Here is a 17,167-nt window from a genome sequence, read left to right on the forward strand (position 1 = left end):
AGGGAGAGTCAGAGAGAGACAGAGAGAGACAGAGAGAGAGAGAGAGAGAGAGGGGAGAGAGAGAGAGAGTGGGAGAGAGAGAGAGAGAGAGAGAGGGAGGCAGAGAGAGACAGAGAGAGACAGAGAGAGATAGAGAGAGAGAGAGAGAGAGACAGAGAGACAGAGAGAGAGACAGAGAGAGACAGAGAGAGAGACAGAGAGAGACGGAGAGAGACAGAGAAAGACGGAGAGAGGGAGAGACAGAGCGAGACAGGGAGAGGGAGACAGAGAGAGAGAGAAACAGAGACAGGAGGTGAGGGGGTGGAGAGATGGAGAGGGGTCTCAAAACCCCACAAACCGGCAGGACGAGGAAGCAGTGGCACTGGAGGAACCCCACAGGGTCACGGGGATGACGTGCAAACTGGAGAGAGAGAGAAAGAGAGAGAGAGAGAGAGAGAGAGGGGTGAGACGGAAGGTGTTAGTCACCCACAGCCTGACGACAGGGAGAGTGGGCGGTGGGTGGGGAGTGTGCAGCAGGGGGTGTTTGGCTTGTGGTAATGAGTGGCCATTTGTGGTGTTAATGGCGGTGCTGTTGGTCCATTAGCTACCGGGATACATGGTCTACAGGAACTCTCCACGCTGGGCCAGGCTGCGCTAATGATGCTGAATAAATAGTCAACGCTCCCAGCCAGCATCTGTAGCCAAGTCAAACACAAACCTCGGGCCCGCAGCAAGTCTCACACATCAAGTCTATTCCACTGATTTCTAAATGAACAAACCGCTCCCTTGGCATCAAAACAAGAATCAGAATTTGCTCAACTTCGCACAGACCAAGAGTGACCGTTCATTAAACCTGGAGTCACACAGTGACCGTCCACTAAACCTGGCGTCACACAGTGACCGGCCACGCAACCTGGCGTCACACAGTGACCGGCCACGCAACCTGGCGTCACACTGTGACCGTCCACTCAACCTGGCGTCACACAGTGACCGTCCACGCAACCTGGCGTCACACTGTGACCGTCCACTCAACCTGGCGTCACACAGTGACCGTCCACTAAACCTGGCGTCACACTGTGACCGTCCACTAAACCTGGCGTCACACAGTGACCGTCCACTAAACCTGGCGTCACACAGTGACCGTCCACTAAACCTGGCGTCACACTGTGACCGTCCACTAAACCTGGCGTCACACAGTGACCGTCCACTACAACTGGCCTGACAGTGACAGGCACAGCAGTCGAAGGCAGTGGGGAGGGGGAGAGAGAGAGAGAAGGAATGAGTAAGGGGAGAGAGGGAGAAGGGGAGGGCAAGAGGAAGGGAGGGAGGGTAGGAGAGGAGCAGAAAGAGAGAGGGAGTGGGCAAAGGGAGAGGTAGATGGGGAGAAGGAGAGAAGGAGTGGATAGAGGAAGAGGGGCTGAAAGAGTCACAGAGTGATACAGCGTGGAGACAGGCCCTTCGGCCCATCTTGCCCACACTGGCCAACATGTCCCAACTACACTTGTCCAACCGGCCTGCGTTTGGCCCATATACTGTCCCTCTAAACCTGTCCCATCCATGTACCTGTCTAACTGTTTCTTAAACGTTAGGATAGTCCCAGCCTCAACTACCTCCTCCGGCAGCTTGTTCCATACACCCACCACCCTTTGTGTGGAACAGTTACCCCTCAGATTCCTATTACATCTTTTCCCCTTCACTTTAAGCCTATGTCCTCTGGTTCTCAATTCCCCTACTCTGGGCAAGAGACTGAAACATAGAAACATAGTGCAAGAGTAGGCCATTCGGCCCTTCGAGCCAGCACCGTCATTCAATATGATCATGGCCGATCATCCAAACTCAGAACCCTGTTTCCCCATATCCCTTGATTCCTTTAGCCCTAAAAGCTAAATCTAAGTCTCTCTTGAACACATCCAGTGAATCGGCCTCCACTGCCTTCTGTGGCAGAGAATTCCACAGATTCACAACTCTCTGGGTGAAAAAGTATTTCCTCATCACAGTCCTAAATGGTCTACCCCTTATTCTTAAACTGTGACCCCTGGTTCTGGACTCCCCCAACATCGGGGCCATTTTTCCTGCATCTACCCTGTCCAATCCTCCAAGAATGTTATATGTTTCTGTAAGATCCCCTCTCACCAAAATTGCACACAATACTCCAGGTGCGGTCTCACCAGGGTTTGTACAACTGCAGTAGAACCTCCTTGCTCCTAAACTCAAATCCTCTCGCAATGAAGGCCAACATGTCATTGGCTTTCATCACTGCCTGCTGTACCTGCATGCTTACTTTCAGTGACTGATGTACAAGGACACCCAGGTCTCGTTGCACCTCCCATTCTCCTAATCTGACAGTATTCAGATAATAATCTGCCTCCCTTATCCATTCTACTTGTTACATCCTCAAAAAATTCCAGAAGATTAGTCAAGCATGATTTCCCCTTCATAAATCCATGGTGACTTTGACGATCCTGTCACTGCTTTCCAAATGCGATAACATCTTTAATAATCGACTCCAGCAACTTCCCCACTACCGATGTAAGGCTAACTGGTCTATAATTTCCCGTTTTCTCTCTCCCTCATTTCTAAAAAATTGAGTTACATTGGCTACCCTCCAGTCCACAGGAACTGACCCAGAGTCGAGAGAACATTGGAAAATGATCACCAATGCATCCACGATTTCTAGGGCCACCTCCTTTAGTACTCTGGGATGCAGACCATCAGGCTAAGTGCCGACACAATCTATTCCTCTCATGATTTTATACACCTCGAAGTGATCACCCCTCATCCTCCTGCACTCCATAGATTAAAGTCCCAGCCTGCCCAAACCTCTCCCTGTAGCTCAGGGCCTCGAGACCTGGCAACATCCTTCATGAAACTTCTCTGCACTCAGCACTGTAACACATTGAAAAGACATTTGGACAGGTACATGGATAGGACAGGTTTAGAGGGATATGAACGCAGGCAGGTGGGGCTCGTGTAATGGGGCATGTTGGTCAGCATGAACAGGTAGGGCTGAAGGGCCTGTTCTGTGCTCTAAGACTCCATGTCTAAGACGTGGAATTCTCTACCTCAGAGGGCGGCGGAGGCAGGTTCTCTGGATGCTTTCAAGAGAGAGCTAGATAGGGCTCTTAAAGATAGTGGAGTCAGGGGATATGGGGAGAAGGCAGGAACGGGGTACTGATTGTGGATGATCAGCCATGATCACAATGAATGGCGGTGCTGGCTCGAAGGGCCAAATGGCCTACTCCTGCACCTATTGTCTATTGTCTATGACCCTATGACTCAGGCTCTATAAGACTCTATAAGACTCTATAAGACACTGAGGCACTGAGGCACCGAGCAGTGAGTCCAAGCCTGTAAGTGCCAGACAAGGGCTGGTGTTTGGGGGGATGGGAAGGGAAGTGTTGGGGCCACACTGACCTGTCGAGGATGAGGTCGGGGGCAAAGAGCAGCTTGCCGGGGTAATCCATGGACCTCCACATCAAGCCCACCATCAGCACCTCCAGCCAGCAGCACTCCAGCAGCTGTACCTGGTCGTGTAGGTCCAGCTCCACAAACCCTGCAGGAAGACACACGGTCACCTCTCCACGTCACCCACCCACCCCATACACACACCGAACCCACCGACCCACCCACCCCATACACACACCGAACCCACCGACCCACCCACCCCATACACACACCGAACCCATCGACCCACCCACCCCATACACACACCGAACCCACCGACCCACCGACCCAACCCACTCACCCACCCACCCACCCATACACACACCACGGACCCACCCACACACACACAACCACCCACCCATCCACCCACCCACCCACCCCATACACACAAACCACCAACCAAACACACAAAAAACCCACCCATCCACCCACCCATCCACAACCACCCACCCACAGAGAGGAGGGGGAGAGGAATGGGGAGAGAGGAGGAGGGGAGTGGGAGAGGGTAAGGGGAGAAGGGAGGGGGAGAGGGGAGGGGGCAGGGAGAGAGGAGGGGGTGAAGGCAAGGGGAGGGGGAGGGGGAGAGGGGAGGGGGCGCAACGTGGCGCGAGGGGAAGAGGTGAGAGAGGGGGAGGGGGAGGGGGAAGGCGGGGAGCAGGGGGAGGGGGAGGGGGGAGGAGAAGAGGAGGGGGGAGGGGGAGAGGGGAGGGGAGAGGGGAGGAAGGAGGAGGAGGGGAGTGGGAGGGGGAGAGGGGGAGGGGGCTAGGGAGGAGGGGAGGGGAGGGGAGGAGGGGAGGGGGAAAGGGGAGGGGAGGAGGAGGGGAGGGGGGGAGGGGAGGGGACGAGGGGAGGGGAGGAGGGGAGGGGGAGAGGGGAGGGGGAGAGGGGAGGAAGGAGGAGGAGGGAGTGGGAGGGGGAGAGGGAGGGGGAGGGGAGGAGGGGAGGGGAGGGGAGGAGGGGAGGGGGAAAGTGGAGGGGAGGAGGGGAGGGGGAGAGGGGAGGGGGAGGAGGGGAGGAAGGAGGAGGAGGGGAGTGGGAGGGGGAGAGTGGAGGGGGAGGGGAGGAGGGGAGGGGAGGGGAGGAGGGGAGGGGGAAAGTTGAGGGGAGGAGGGGAGGGGGGGGAGGAGGGAGGGGAGGAGGGGGAGGGGGAGCAGGGGAGGGGGTAGGGGGAGGAGGTGAGGAGGGGAGGGGAGGAGGGGAGGGGAGGGGGAAAGTGGAGGGGGTAGGGGGAGGAGGGGAGGGGAGGGGGAGAGTGGAGGAGGGGAGGAGGAGGAGGGTGTTACCTGGCACCTTCTTGGCCCAGGCGATCATGTGCACGAGCTCTCGGTCGGCAAGGTTGGTGAGGGACATCATCATGGACGCCTCGGTGTAGGGTTTGTTGGGGTGACTGAGCGAGTAGATATTGGGGGGCTCGGCCTCCAGCAGGGAGGTCAGCAGCCGCTCCGGGGCCAGGGGTCCCAGCGCCCCCCCCGGCTCCCGAACCCCCTCCACCACCCGGCGGACCTTCCCCCCTCCCGCAGCTACCCCCCCCACCCCCATCCCAACCCCCCCCACCACCCCCATCCCCACCCCCAGCCCCAGCCGGCTCTGCCGGCTCAGCCGGTAACTACAACGGTCCCGGCGTGTGTCTGTGGGGCAGAGAGCGGGGGAAGGAGGGGGAGGGGGGGAGAGATGGGAAAGAGAGACAGGGGAGGGGGGAGAAACAGGAGGGGAGGGAGATGGGGGGGAAGAGAGAGGAGAGAGGGGGAACTGGGTGAGAAGGGGGGAGTTGGGTGAGGGGGGGAGGAGAGGAAAAGGGAGAGAGGGGCAATGGGGGGGGGGGGAGGAGAGGGAAGGAGGGGGGAGGGGGAGAGAGAGGAAGAGTGTGTTAGTGAACAGACAAGAGGACTCCCCACATCCCACCCACTCACGCCTGGAGACAAGGACCCCGTCCCTCCTTCTCACCCCAGGGTGCCCTGATCCCCACCCTAGGGTGCCCTGACCTCCACCCCAGGGTTCCCTGACCCTCACGCCAGGGTGCCTTGATCCCACCCCAGGGTGCCCTGATCCCCACCCTAGGGTGCCCTGACCTCCACCCCAGGGTGCCTTGATCCCCACCCCAGGGTGCCTTGATCCTCACCCCGGGCAGAGCCTTTCACTTCTTTTCTCTCATCTTAAACCTGTGCCCTCTTATTTCTGATAACTCTAACTGTGGCAATGCTGACAGGCCCACTTGACGCTCCTGCCTACCTGCGACTCGACCTTCAAGGAACCATGCACCTGTACTGCTAGATCCCTCTGCTCTCCAACACGACCCAGAGGCCGACCATTCACCGTGTCGGTCCTGCCCATGTTAGACCGTGCATCTCTGTATTAAATTCCATCAACCATCTCTCAGCCCGCCTGGCCATTCAGACAAGATCCCGCTGCAGCCTCCCACGACCATCTTCGTTATCTACAATGCAAGTCTGTCCACCTCTCCCAGTGATCCAGGCCATGCCTGTCCCTGCCCCAGTGATGTATGTGTGTGTGTTTGTACAGGTACCACATCCAGCGTTTGTGTTTTGTTCCACATTCCACGTCGCTGGCTTTGTTTGTGATGTTTGAGAGTGATTATTGGGCTGGGAATTCCACAGGTTGTCCGGCGTCTGTCTGGACAAACCTTTCCACCGTCTGGGCGAGTCGGAGTCTGTGACCCCTGGTAGTCGGTGTGTGGGGGGGGGGGTGGGGGGGGAGAGAGCTCGGGGCTGACAGGGGGAGAGGGAGCTGTGTGCGAGGGGAGAGAGAGAGAGAGAGAGACAGGGAGAGGGAGAGGAGCCGGCTGGGAATGGAGGCGTGTCGACATGGCGGCCTCTCCCTGGCGACTGCCTCAGACACCATCCATCTTCCCCCCCCCATGCACGGCACCACTAGTGGACAGCAACAGCTGGGAAAACAAGCAGAGCCCACAGAGACAGGAGGGGAGGGGAGGGGAATGGAGGGGAGGGGAGGGGGGGGGGGGTGAGGGGAATGGAGGGGAGGGGAGGGGGGGGGGGGTGAGGGGAAGGAGGGGAGGGAGGGGAGGGGGTGGGTGAGGGGAATGGAGGGGAGGGGAGGGGGGGAGGGGAATGGAGGGAGAGGTGAGGGGGGGAGGGGAATGGAGGGAGGGGGGGGTGAGGGGAGGGGAATGGAAGGGAGGGGAGGGGGAGGGGAATGGAGGGAGAGGTGAGGGGAGGGGAGGGAGGTGAGGGGAGGGGAGGACAGGGGAGGGGAGGGCAGGGAAGGGGAGGGGAGGGCAGGGCAGGGAGGGGGAGGGGAGGGGGGGTGAGGGGAGGGGAGGGGGGGTGAGGGGAGGGGGGGTGAGGGGAGGGGGGGTGAGGGGAGGGGAGGGCAGGGAAGGGGAGGGGAGGGAGGGGAGGGGAGGGGAGGGGGGGAGGGAGGGGGTGTGAGGGGACTCAGTGACCACCCGCTGCCACTGCCCCCCCCACCCCTCGCTCCCGACTTTACACTGACCACTCTGCTGGTCGGACGGTGTGTCAGTCCGACCTGAGGCGTCGTCTGTCCCCCCCACCCTGCCACGGAGGCTGCCAGACCCACTGAGTCCTCCCCCATCCTCCTGAGTTTTGCTCGAGATTGTTCCCAGTCTCTGGATAAAACAGTAGGCAGACAGCACAGGAACAGGCCCTTCGGCCAAAAATGTCAATACTGACCTTGATGCCAAATTAAACTAATCTCCTCTGCCTGCACGTGATCCACATCCCTCTATTCCCTGCATATCCATGTGCCTGTTAAACACCACTATAGTATCTGCCTCCACCACCTCCCCTGGCAGCGCGTTCCAGGCACCCACCACCCTCTGGGTAAAAATCTATCACACATCTTCTTTACACTTTCCCCCTCTCACCATAAAGCTGTGCCCTCTATTGTTGGACGTTTCCACCCTGGGGAAATGGTTGTGACTGTTTATCCTATCTGAGCCACTCATTATTGTATACCTTCCATCACCGCCATCTCCACTCAGGCTCTGCTGCTCTAGTTGGACATTCCAGCCTTGGGCTGTCTGCAACCGGGGTGGCCAGTACTCATTCCCCAGCCCACCCCCCCCCCCCCCACAAACCCCCGCAGCCCACCGCTCACACCCGCAGCCCACCCCCCACACAACCCCCAACCCACCCACCACACACCCGCAGCCCACCCCCCACACACCCCCAACCCACCCACCCCACCCCCGCAGCCCACCCACCCACACCCGCAGCCCATCCCCCCCACTCTCAGCATGTACAGAAACCCCTCCCCTACTCCCCCCCCCCAGCCCACCTACCTGCCTCCCCCTCTACCTCCGCATGGACAGAGCCCATCACACTCCCCACCCTCCATCCTCCCCACCCTACGTCCCGTCCCCCACTGCAGGGGCAGACCCCCCACTCCCTCCCCGGCCCCTCACTCTCTGCATGGACAGATCCCCCCCACTCACCGGACTTCATCATGCCAACCTCGTAGCACTTGCGTAGTCGGCAGGCCTGGCAGCTCTTGCGGCGGTTCTTGTCGATGGTGCACTGGTTGGTGGCCGGGCAGATGTAGGCGTTGTGTCCTGTAATGGTACAGCAGGGTTAACGATGGGCAGAGTGGCCGTCACCCACCATCACACTGCTACAGTTTAGTTCATTATTATCATGTGTAACGAGGTACAGCGAAAAGCTTTGCCTCGCATGCTATCCAACCAGGTGAGATAATACCCGACATAAATACATTCAAGTCAAACTCAAGTCCAATAGGGGAAGATACAGAGTGCAGAATATAGTTCTCAGCATTGTAGCGCATCAGTTCCACAGACCAAGTCCAATGTCCACAATGGGGTAGAGGTGAATCGGGCAGTACCCTAGCTTATGGAAGGACCGTTCAGAAGCCTGATAACAGAGGGGAAGAAGGAATAAGTCTTGCAGTCTTAAAGCCCTGTCCCACGGTTTGAGTTCATTCCAAGAGCTCTCCCGAGTTTGCCCTGATTCGAACTGGGAGATTTACGGTAATGGCCACTCGTCGGTACTCGGGGCTCTCGTGGACATTTTTCAACATGTTGAAAAATCTTCACGAATCTTCCCGTGCTTACCTGCCGCTAGCGAGTCTTCCCGAGTACCTGTGCTGTCTGCCTACCATTTCATCCAGAGACTGGGAATGTCCTTCACACCGACATCTGGATCCGTTCCAGAAATAGCAGGGGACCGGGGGTCAAATGAGATGGAGGAACTGAGTGAAATCCAGGTTAGCCGGGAAGTGGTGTTAGGTAAATTGAATGGATTAAAGGCCGATAAATCCCCAGGGCCAGATAGGCTGCATCCCAGAGTACTTAAGGAAGTAGCCCCAGAAATAGTGGATGCATTAGTGATAATTTTTCAAAACTCTTTAGATTCTGGAGTAGTTCCTGAGGATTGGAGGGTAGCTAATGTAACACCACTTTTTAAAAAGGGAGGGAGAGAGAAAACGGGGAATTACAGACCAGTTAGTCTAACGTCGGTAGTGGGGAAACTGCTAGAATCAGTTATTAAAGATGGGATAGCAGCACATTTGGAAGGTGTTGAAATCATTGGGCAAAGTCAGCATGGATTTATGAAGGGTAAATTATGTCTGACGAATCTTATAGAATTTTTCGAGGATGTAACTAGTAGAGTGGATAAGGGAGAACCAGTGGATGTGTTATATCTGGACTTTCAGAAGGCTTTCGACAAGGTCCCACATAAGAGATTAGTATACAAACTTAAAGCACACGGTATTGGGGGTTCAGTATTGATGTGGATAGAGAACTGGTTGGCAGACAGGAAGCAAAGAGTAGGAGTAAACGGGTCCTTTTCACAATGGCAGGCAGTGACTAGTGGGGTACCGCAAGGCTCAGTTCTGGGACCCCAGTTATTTACGATATATATTAATGATTTGGACGAGGGAATTGAATGCAACATCTCCAAGTTTGCGGATGACACGAAGCTGGGGGGCAGTGTTAGCTGTGAGGAGGATGCTAGGAGGCTGCAAGGTGACTTGGATAGGCTGGGTGAGTGGGCAAATGCATGGCAGATGCAGTATAATGTGGATAAATGTGAGGTTATCCACTTTGGTGGCAAAAACAGGAAAGTAGATTATTATCTGAATGGTGGCCGATTAGGAAAGGGGGAGATGCAACGAGACCTGGGTGTCATGGTACACCAGTCATTAAAAGTAGGCATGCAGGTGCAGCAGGCAGTGAAGAAGGCGAATGGTATGTTAGCATTCATAGCAAAAGGATTTGAGTATAGGAGCAGGGAGGTTCTACTGCAGTTGTACAGGGTCTTGGTGAGACCACACCTGGAGTATTGCGTACAGTTTTGGTCTCCTAATCTGAGGAAAGACATTCTTGCCATAGAGGGAGTACAGAGAAGGTTCACCAGACTGATTCCTGGGATGTCAGGACTTTCATATGAAGAAAGACTGGATAGACTCGGTTTGTACTCGCTAGAATTTAGAAGATTGAGGGGGGATCTTATAGAAACTTACAAAATTCTTAAGGGGTTGGACAGGCTAGATGCAGGAAGATTGTTCCCGATGTTGGGGAAGTCCAGAACAAGGGGTCACAGTTTAAGGATAAGGGGGAAATCTTTTAGGACCGAGATGAGGAAAACTTTTTTCACACAGAGAGTGGTGAATCTCTGGAATTCTCTGCCGCAGAAGGTAGTTGAGGCCAGTTCATTGGCTATATTTAAGAGGGAGTTAGATGTGGCCCTTGTGGCTAAAGGGATCAGGGGGTATGGAGAGAAGGCAGGTACAGGATACTGAGTTGGGTGATCAGCCATGATCATATTGAATGGCGGTGCAGGCTCGAAGGGCCGAATGGCCTACTCCTGCACCTATTTTCTATGTTTCTATGTTTCTATGTTCCACAATGTCCAGACCAACATCTGTATGTTTCACATTGTCCTTCACAGTAACATCTGTATTCATTTGGCACCACCCTACACAGCAACATCTGTAGATGTTTGGTAATAACCACTACAGAAACATCGACATTGTTGGGCAATTTGGACTTTTGCCGATTTGTTTTGCATTTTGGTAATGCAGATCGGGGCCGGCCTTCCACAGTGTATGGGTATTATTGTCCTGTGTACCCAGATACAGTGATGAGCTTTGGTTGTGTACTACCCAGTCCAATCACACCGGACACATGGACAAGCAAGGCGTACACTCGTCATACGCATGTCACAAGCAGCTGGGCCATGGGGAGTTTGTGGGAGGGTAGACACCAAGGGGTCTCTGAAGCTGGTGACAGAGTGGACAGAGTGCTGAAGGACCTTCGGCACGTTGGCCTTCATCGGTCAGGGCATTATGTGAGGGGACACAAGGTGTTGGAGTAACTCAGCGGGCCAGGCAGCATGTCTGGAGAACATGGATAGGTGAAGAAAGTCTGACCCAAAACGTCACCCATCCATGTTCTCCACAGATGCTGCCTGACCCGCTGAGTTACTCCAGCACTCTGTGAAACGTCACCTATCCATGTTCTCCACAGATGCTGCCTGACCCGCTGAGTTACACCAGCACTCTGTGAAACGTCACCTATCCATGTTCTCCACAGGTGCTGCCTGACCCGCTGAGTTACACCAGCACTCTGTGAAACGTCACCCATCCATGTTCTCCACAGATGCTGCCTGACCCGCTGAGTTACACCAGCACTCTGTGAAACGTCACCCATCCATGTCCTCCACAGATGCTGCCTGACCCGCTGAGTTACACCAGCACTGTAAACCACCATCTGCACTTGCTTGTATCTACAGGCGTTGGGATGTCATTTTGCAGCTGTACAAGATGTTGGCGAGACCAGATTTGAAGTGTAGAGATACAGTGTGGATACAGACCCTTTGGCCCATCGAGTCCAAGCCGACCAGCGATCCCCACATACTAGTTCTATCCTATCGTCAATGAGGATTGTTGCATTGTTGTGGTGGGTGTGTTACCACGGTTTGGTACAAGCTTCAGCGATCAACCATCTGCCAACATTCCACCAAACCTTCCATCTGGTCTACACACTTTTACATCTAGGTCCCAGATGCTTGGACAATTGCTAATATTACCCCGCTGCACAAGAAGGGAGCAAAGCAGAATAGTGGGAATTACAGGCCGATTAGTCTGACTTCACTGGTTGGTAAGATTTCAGATTCCATTATAAAGGATGAGGTTACGGAGTACTTAGAAATTCACGAAAAAATAGGTGTAAGTCAGCACAGCTTTGTGAAAGGGGAGGTCTTGCTTGACGAATCTGCTGGAAATAAGTAGCAGGACAGAGAAAGTAAATAGCAGGACAGAGAAAGTAGATTTTCAGAAAGCCTTTGATAAGGTGCCACACGTGAGGCTGCTAAGGAAGATGAGAGCCCACGGTATCAAAGGGCAGATACTAGCGTGGATCGCAGGTTGGCTGGATGGCAGAAGACAAAGAGTGGCAATAAAGGGGGCTTTTACTGGTTGGCTGCCAGTGACTAGTGGAGTTCCGCAGGGGTCGGTGCTGGGGCCGCTACTCTTCACGTTGTATATTAATGATTTGGACGAGGGGATTGAAGGCTTTGTGGCCAAGTTTGCGGATGATACGAAAATAGGTGGAGGGGCAGGTAGTGTAGAGAAAGCAGGGACTCTGCAGAAGGACTTGGACAGGTTGGGAGAGTGGGCAGAGAAGTGGCAGATGGAATATAGTGTAGCAAAGTGTGGAGTCATGCATTTTGGTAGCAGGAATAAAGGCGTAGACTATTTTCTAAATGGGGAGAGAATCCAGAAATCGGAGGTGCAAAGGGACTTGGGAGTGCTGGTGCAGGATTCCCAAAAAGTTAATCTGCAATTCGAATCGGTAGTAAAGAAAGCAAACTCAATGCTAGCATTTATTTCAAGAGGGCTTGTATACAAAAACAGGGATGTAATGCTGAGGCTCTATAAGGCACTGGTCAGGCCGCATTTGGAATATTGTGAACAGTTTTGGGCCCCATATCTGAGGAAGGATGTGCTGGCTCTGGAGAGGGTCCAGAGGAGGTTTACAAGAATGATCCCAGGAATGAGTAGGTTAACATATAATGAGCGTTTGTCGGCACTGGGCCTGTACTCGCTGGAGTTTAGAAGAATGAGGGGGGACCTCATTGAAACATACAGAATAGTGAAAGGCCTGGATAGAGTGGATATGGAGAGGATGTTTCCACTAGTGGGATAGTCTAGGACAAGTCAAGGCATAGATAGATAGATTTTTATCAGAGCGTGGTGAATCTGTGGAATTCTTTGCCACATGTTCAGTCAAGGGGCCAAGTCAGTGTATATTTTTAAGGCAGAGATAGATAGATTCTTGATTAGTACGGGTGTCAGGGGTTATGGGGAGAAGGCAGGAGAATGGGGTTAGGAGGTAGAGATAGATCAGCCATGATTGAATGGTGGAGTGGACGATGGGCCAAATGGCCTAATTCTGCTCCTATTACTTATGATCGTATGACCTTATAACTCGACATCGACAGTACCCGAGGTGAGGATTGAACCTGCACTGTGCTGCCCTTGTATACGGTATTATACAGTTGTGGTCACCCAGCTATAGTAAGGATGCCATTCAGGTGAAAAGGATGCAGAGGAGGCTGACAAGGGTTTGAGTGAGAAGGAGAGAGTGGATAGGCTGGGTGATCTGGAGTGTTTGATTATAGAGGGACACAGATAAGGTGAACAACAGCAGTGTTTTCCCCAGGATCGAGGAATCAGCAACCTCAGGACGGCACGGTGGCGCAGCGGTAGAGTTGCTGCCTCACAGCGCCAGAGACCCAGGTTCGATCCTGACTACGGGCGCTGTCTGTACGGAGTTTGTACATTCTCTATGTGACCTGCGTGGGTTTTCTCCGGGTGCTCCAGTTTCCTCCCACACTCCAAAGATGTGCAGGTTTGTAGATTAATTGGCTTCTATAAAGATTGTAAATTGTCCCCAGCGTGTAGCATTGTGCTAGCGTACCGACATACAGTATGATGAAAGAATGGGTCGACTGGGCTTGTATTCACTGGGATTTAGAAGGATGAGAGGATATCTCATAGAAACATAGAAAATTCTTAAAGGATTGGTCAGATGCAGAAAATATGTTCCCGATGTTGGAGGCGTCCAGGACCAGGGGTCACAGTTTAAGAATAAGGGGTAGGCCATTTAGGACTGAGATGAGGAAACACGTTTTCACCCAGAGAGTTGTGAATCTGTGGAATTCTCTGCCACAGAAGGCAGTGGAGACCAATTCACTGGATATTTTCAAAAGAGAGTTAGAATTAGCTCTTGGGGCTAAAGGAATCAAGGGATATGGGGAAAAAGCAGGAACATGGTACTGATTTTAGATGATGAGCTATGATCACATTGAATGGTGGCGCTGGCTCGAAGGCCTACTCCTGCACCTATTTTTTAATGTTTTCTATGGACGGAGTGATCGTTGGTCGATGGGGACTTGGTGGGCTGAAGGGCCTGTTTAAACTCTCTAAAATAGACATAGGTTTAAGGTGATAGTGGAAAGATTTAATAGGAACCTAAGGGGGCATCTTTTTCACACAGAGGGTGGTGGGTGTATGGACCGAATTGCCAGAGGCTAAATGACTTTTCAACAGGTACATGGATCGGACAGGTTTAGAGGGATATGGGCCAAATGTGGGCATAGTTAGCCAAGATGGTTGGCATGAACACGTTGGACAGAAGGGTCTGTTATCATGCTGTATAACTCCATACCATCTGTACAGTTACACACAGTGACTCATAGAGGCACAGAGTGATACAGTGTGGAAACAGGCCCTTCGGCCCAACTTGCCCACACTGACCCAACATATCCCAGCTACAATAGACAATAGACAATAGGTGCAGGAGTAGGCCATTTGGCCCTTCGAGCCAGCACCGCCATTCAATGTGATCATGGCTGATCATCCCCAATCAGTACCCCGTTCCTGCCTTCTCCAAATATCCCCTGACTCCGCTATTTTTAAGAGCCCTATCCAACTCTCTCTTGAAAGTATCCAGAGAACCTGCCTCCACCGCCCTCTGAGGCAGAGAATTCCACAGACTCACAACTCTCTGTGAGAAAAAGTGTTTCCTCGTCTCTGTTCTAAATGGCTTACCCCTTATTCTTAAACTGTGTGTGGCCCCTGGTTCTGGACTCCCCCAACATAGGGAACATGTTTCCTGCCTCTAGCCTGTCCAAACCCTTAACAATCTACACTAGTCCCACCTGGCTGCGCTTGGTCCATATCCCCCCAACCTGTTCTGTCCATGTACCTGTCTAACCGTTTCTTAAAGGTTGCGATAGTCCCAGCCTGAACTACCTCCTCCGGCAGCTCGCTCCAGCCAGAGTCTGTGCAGTTATACAGCGAGTGACCCACTCACTCCCTGGGAAATTGAGGCAGGGTTTAAACGCTGGCAGCCAAATTGAAGCTTAACTGAAATTCAATCAATTTGAAAAGTGGTTTCCTCAAGTATAGGTTGTGAGTACAGATTATCTGCAGCACTTAGACCATTGGGCAGAAGCTGTCGGTTGCCATGGACAACACAAACACAACTCCGCCAGATGGAAGTCGTGCACTAGCTCTACAATAGTTACCGTGGCTCTCAAATGTGCCCCAATAAATATACTCTGTCTAATGTTTAGGGCTCAGGATATCACACAGTCACAATGCACAAAAACTGGCCCTTTGTCCAACTTGATCACGCCGACCAACGTGCAAAAGTATTTTAAAAGTTGTGATAGTCCCAGCCTCAACTATCTCCTCAGGCAGCTTGTTCCTTACACCCAGCACCCTCTGTGTGAAAAAGTTGCCCCTCAGGTTCCTATTAAATCTTGTCTCTCTCACCTTAAACCTACTGTATGTCTGGTTCTTGATTCCCCTACACTGGATTAAAAAAACTGTGTACATTCACCCTATCTATTCTCCTCATGATTTTATACACTATTTTAGGTATTTTGGTATTTTATTTAATTCACATGTTTAATCGATAATGTTTTATTATTAATGTTTAATGTCTTATGTGTCATTCCGAACTGTCACTGTATGTCATGTTGTCACTTGCGGGCGGAGCACCAAGGCAAATTCCTTGTATGTGAATACTTGGCCAATAAACTTATTCATTCATAATATCACCCCTCATCCTCCTGCGCTCCAAGGAATAGAGTCCCAGCCTGCCCCAACCTCTCCCTGTAGCTCAGGCCCACGAGTCCTGGCAACATCCTCGAAAATGTTCTCTGCGCTCTTTCCAGCTTGACGACATCTTTCCAACAGCAGGGTGACCTAAAGATGAACACAACGCTCCAAATGCAGACTCACCAACGCCTTGCACACACGTAACATGTCCTCCCAACTTCACAATACTCTGACTGATGGCCAATGTGCCAAAAGCCTTCTTGACCAAGCTATCAACCTGTGACGCTCTTCCCTCCCTCCCTCCCTCCCTCCCTCCCTCCCTCATCCCTACCTTGGATGCTGCGTTTGAAGAAGGCCTTACATCCCTCGCACGACCACACACCGTAGTGATAGCCCGAGGCAAAGTCGTTGCAGACGGCGCAGTAATGGGCGTCCCGGCGGCCACACACGCCGTTAGCCGAGTCCGTGGGCGGCAGCTTCTTCTTCACCCCCTCCCTGCGGAAACAAACACCGGCCCTGTATTCCCTAATGTGCAGGGAGTGGATGAGAAGGAGGGATAAGAGAACCAGTGTGAAGAGGAGATCGCTGGCCAACGTGGACTCATTGGGCTGAAGGGTCCGTTTCTCAGCTGCATCTCTAAACTAAACTAAAGTAACCAGGAAGGTTGAACAGGGCAAGGTCGTAGATGTTGCCTACATGGACTTCAGCAAGACCTTTGACAAGGTGCCACATGGTGGGCTGTTCTAGAGAATTGGCTTCGAGGAAGGGTGATGGTGAAATCCGATATGCTTGGATAGAGTGGATGTGGAGAGGATGTTTCCACTAGTGGGACAGCCTCGGACCTGAGGTCACACTCAGAATTAAAGGATGTTCCTTTAAGAAGGAGATGAGGAGGAATTTCTTTAGTCTGTGGAATACATTGCCACAGAATGCTGTGGAGGCCAAGTCAGTGGATATTTTTAAGACAGGGATAGATTCTTGATTAGTACGGGTGTCAGGGTTATGTGGAGAAGGCAGGAGAATACAGGAGGGCAGTCACGGTGGCGCAGCGGTAGAGATGCTGCCTTACAGCAAATGCAGCGCTGGAGACCCGGGTTCGATCCCGACTACGGGTGCTGTCTGTACGGAGTTTGTTCGTTGACCTGCGTGGGTTTTCTCTGGGATCTTCAGTTAGATTCTCTCACCCTCCAAAGACATAGAGGTTTGTAGGTTAATTGGCTTGGTAAATGTAAACATTGTCCCTAGTGGGTGTAGGATAGTGTTAATGTGCGGGAATCGCTGGTCGGCACGGACCCGGTGGGCCGAAGGGCCTGTTTCCGTGCTGTATCTCCAAAACTAAATAAAAACTATAATGGGATGAGGAGGGAGAGAGAGATCAGCCGCGATTGACTGGCGGAGTAGACTTGATGGGCCGAATGGCCTAATTCTACTCCTATCACTTATGATTTGACATGAGATGGGACGGACGGAGGGATGGGGGAGGGAGCTCGTTTTCGCCTCACAATAGATAATAAACAATAGGTGCAGGAGTAGGCCATTCGGCCCTTCGAGCCAGCACTGCCATTCAATGTGATCATGGCTGATCATCCCCAATCAGTACCCCGTTCCTGCCTTCTCCCCATATTCCCTGACTCCGCTATTTTTAAGAGCCCTATCT

At 53.0% G+C, this 17,167-nt stretch overlaps 1 protein-coding gene across 2 annotated transcripts in view; it reads right to left on the reverse strand.

The window, feature by feature from the left end:
- The window catches only part of esr2 (estrogen receptor 2), an 88,834-nt gene that overhangs the window by 23,239 nt on the left and 48,428 nt on the right, over positions 1 to 17,167 (reverse strand). For both annotated transcript variants that reach the window (XM_033027506.1, XM_033027507.1), the window contains exons 3-6: positions 15,842 to 16,005; positions 7,856 to 7,972; positions 4,707 to 5,051; positions 3,394 to 3,532 (exon numbers count right to left, since the gene is read on the reverse strand). In XM_033027506.1, the coding sequence (XP_032883397.1) occupies positions 3,394 to 3,532; positions 4,707 to 5,051; positions 7,856 to 7,972; positions 15,842 to 16,005 (765 nt within the window). The remainder of the gene's footprint in view (positions 1 to 3,393; positions 3,533 to 4,706; positions 5,052 to 7,855; positions 7,973 to 15,841; positions 16,006 to 17,167) is intronic.

Source organism: Amblyraja radiata, chromosome 9 (assembly GCF_010909765.2).
Source record: "Amblyraja radiata isolate CabotCenter1 chromosome 9, sAmbRad1.1.pri, whole genome shotgun sequence".
In the NCBI taxonomy this organism is placed as follows: domain Eukaryota; kingdom Metazoa; phylum Chordata; class Chondrichthyes; order Rajiformes; family Rajidae; genus Amblyraja; species Amblyraja radiata.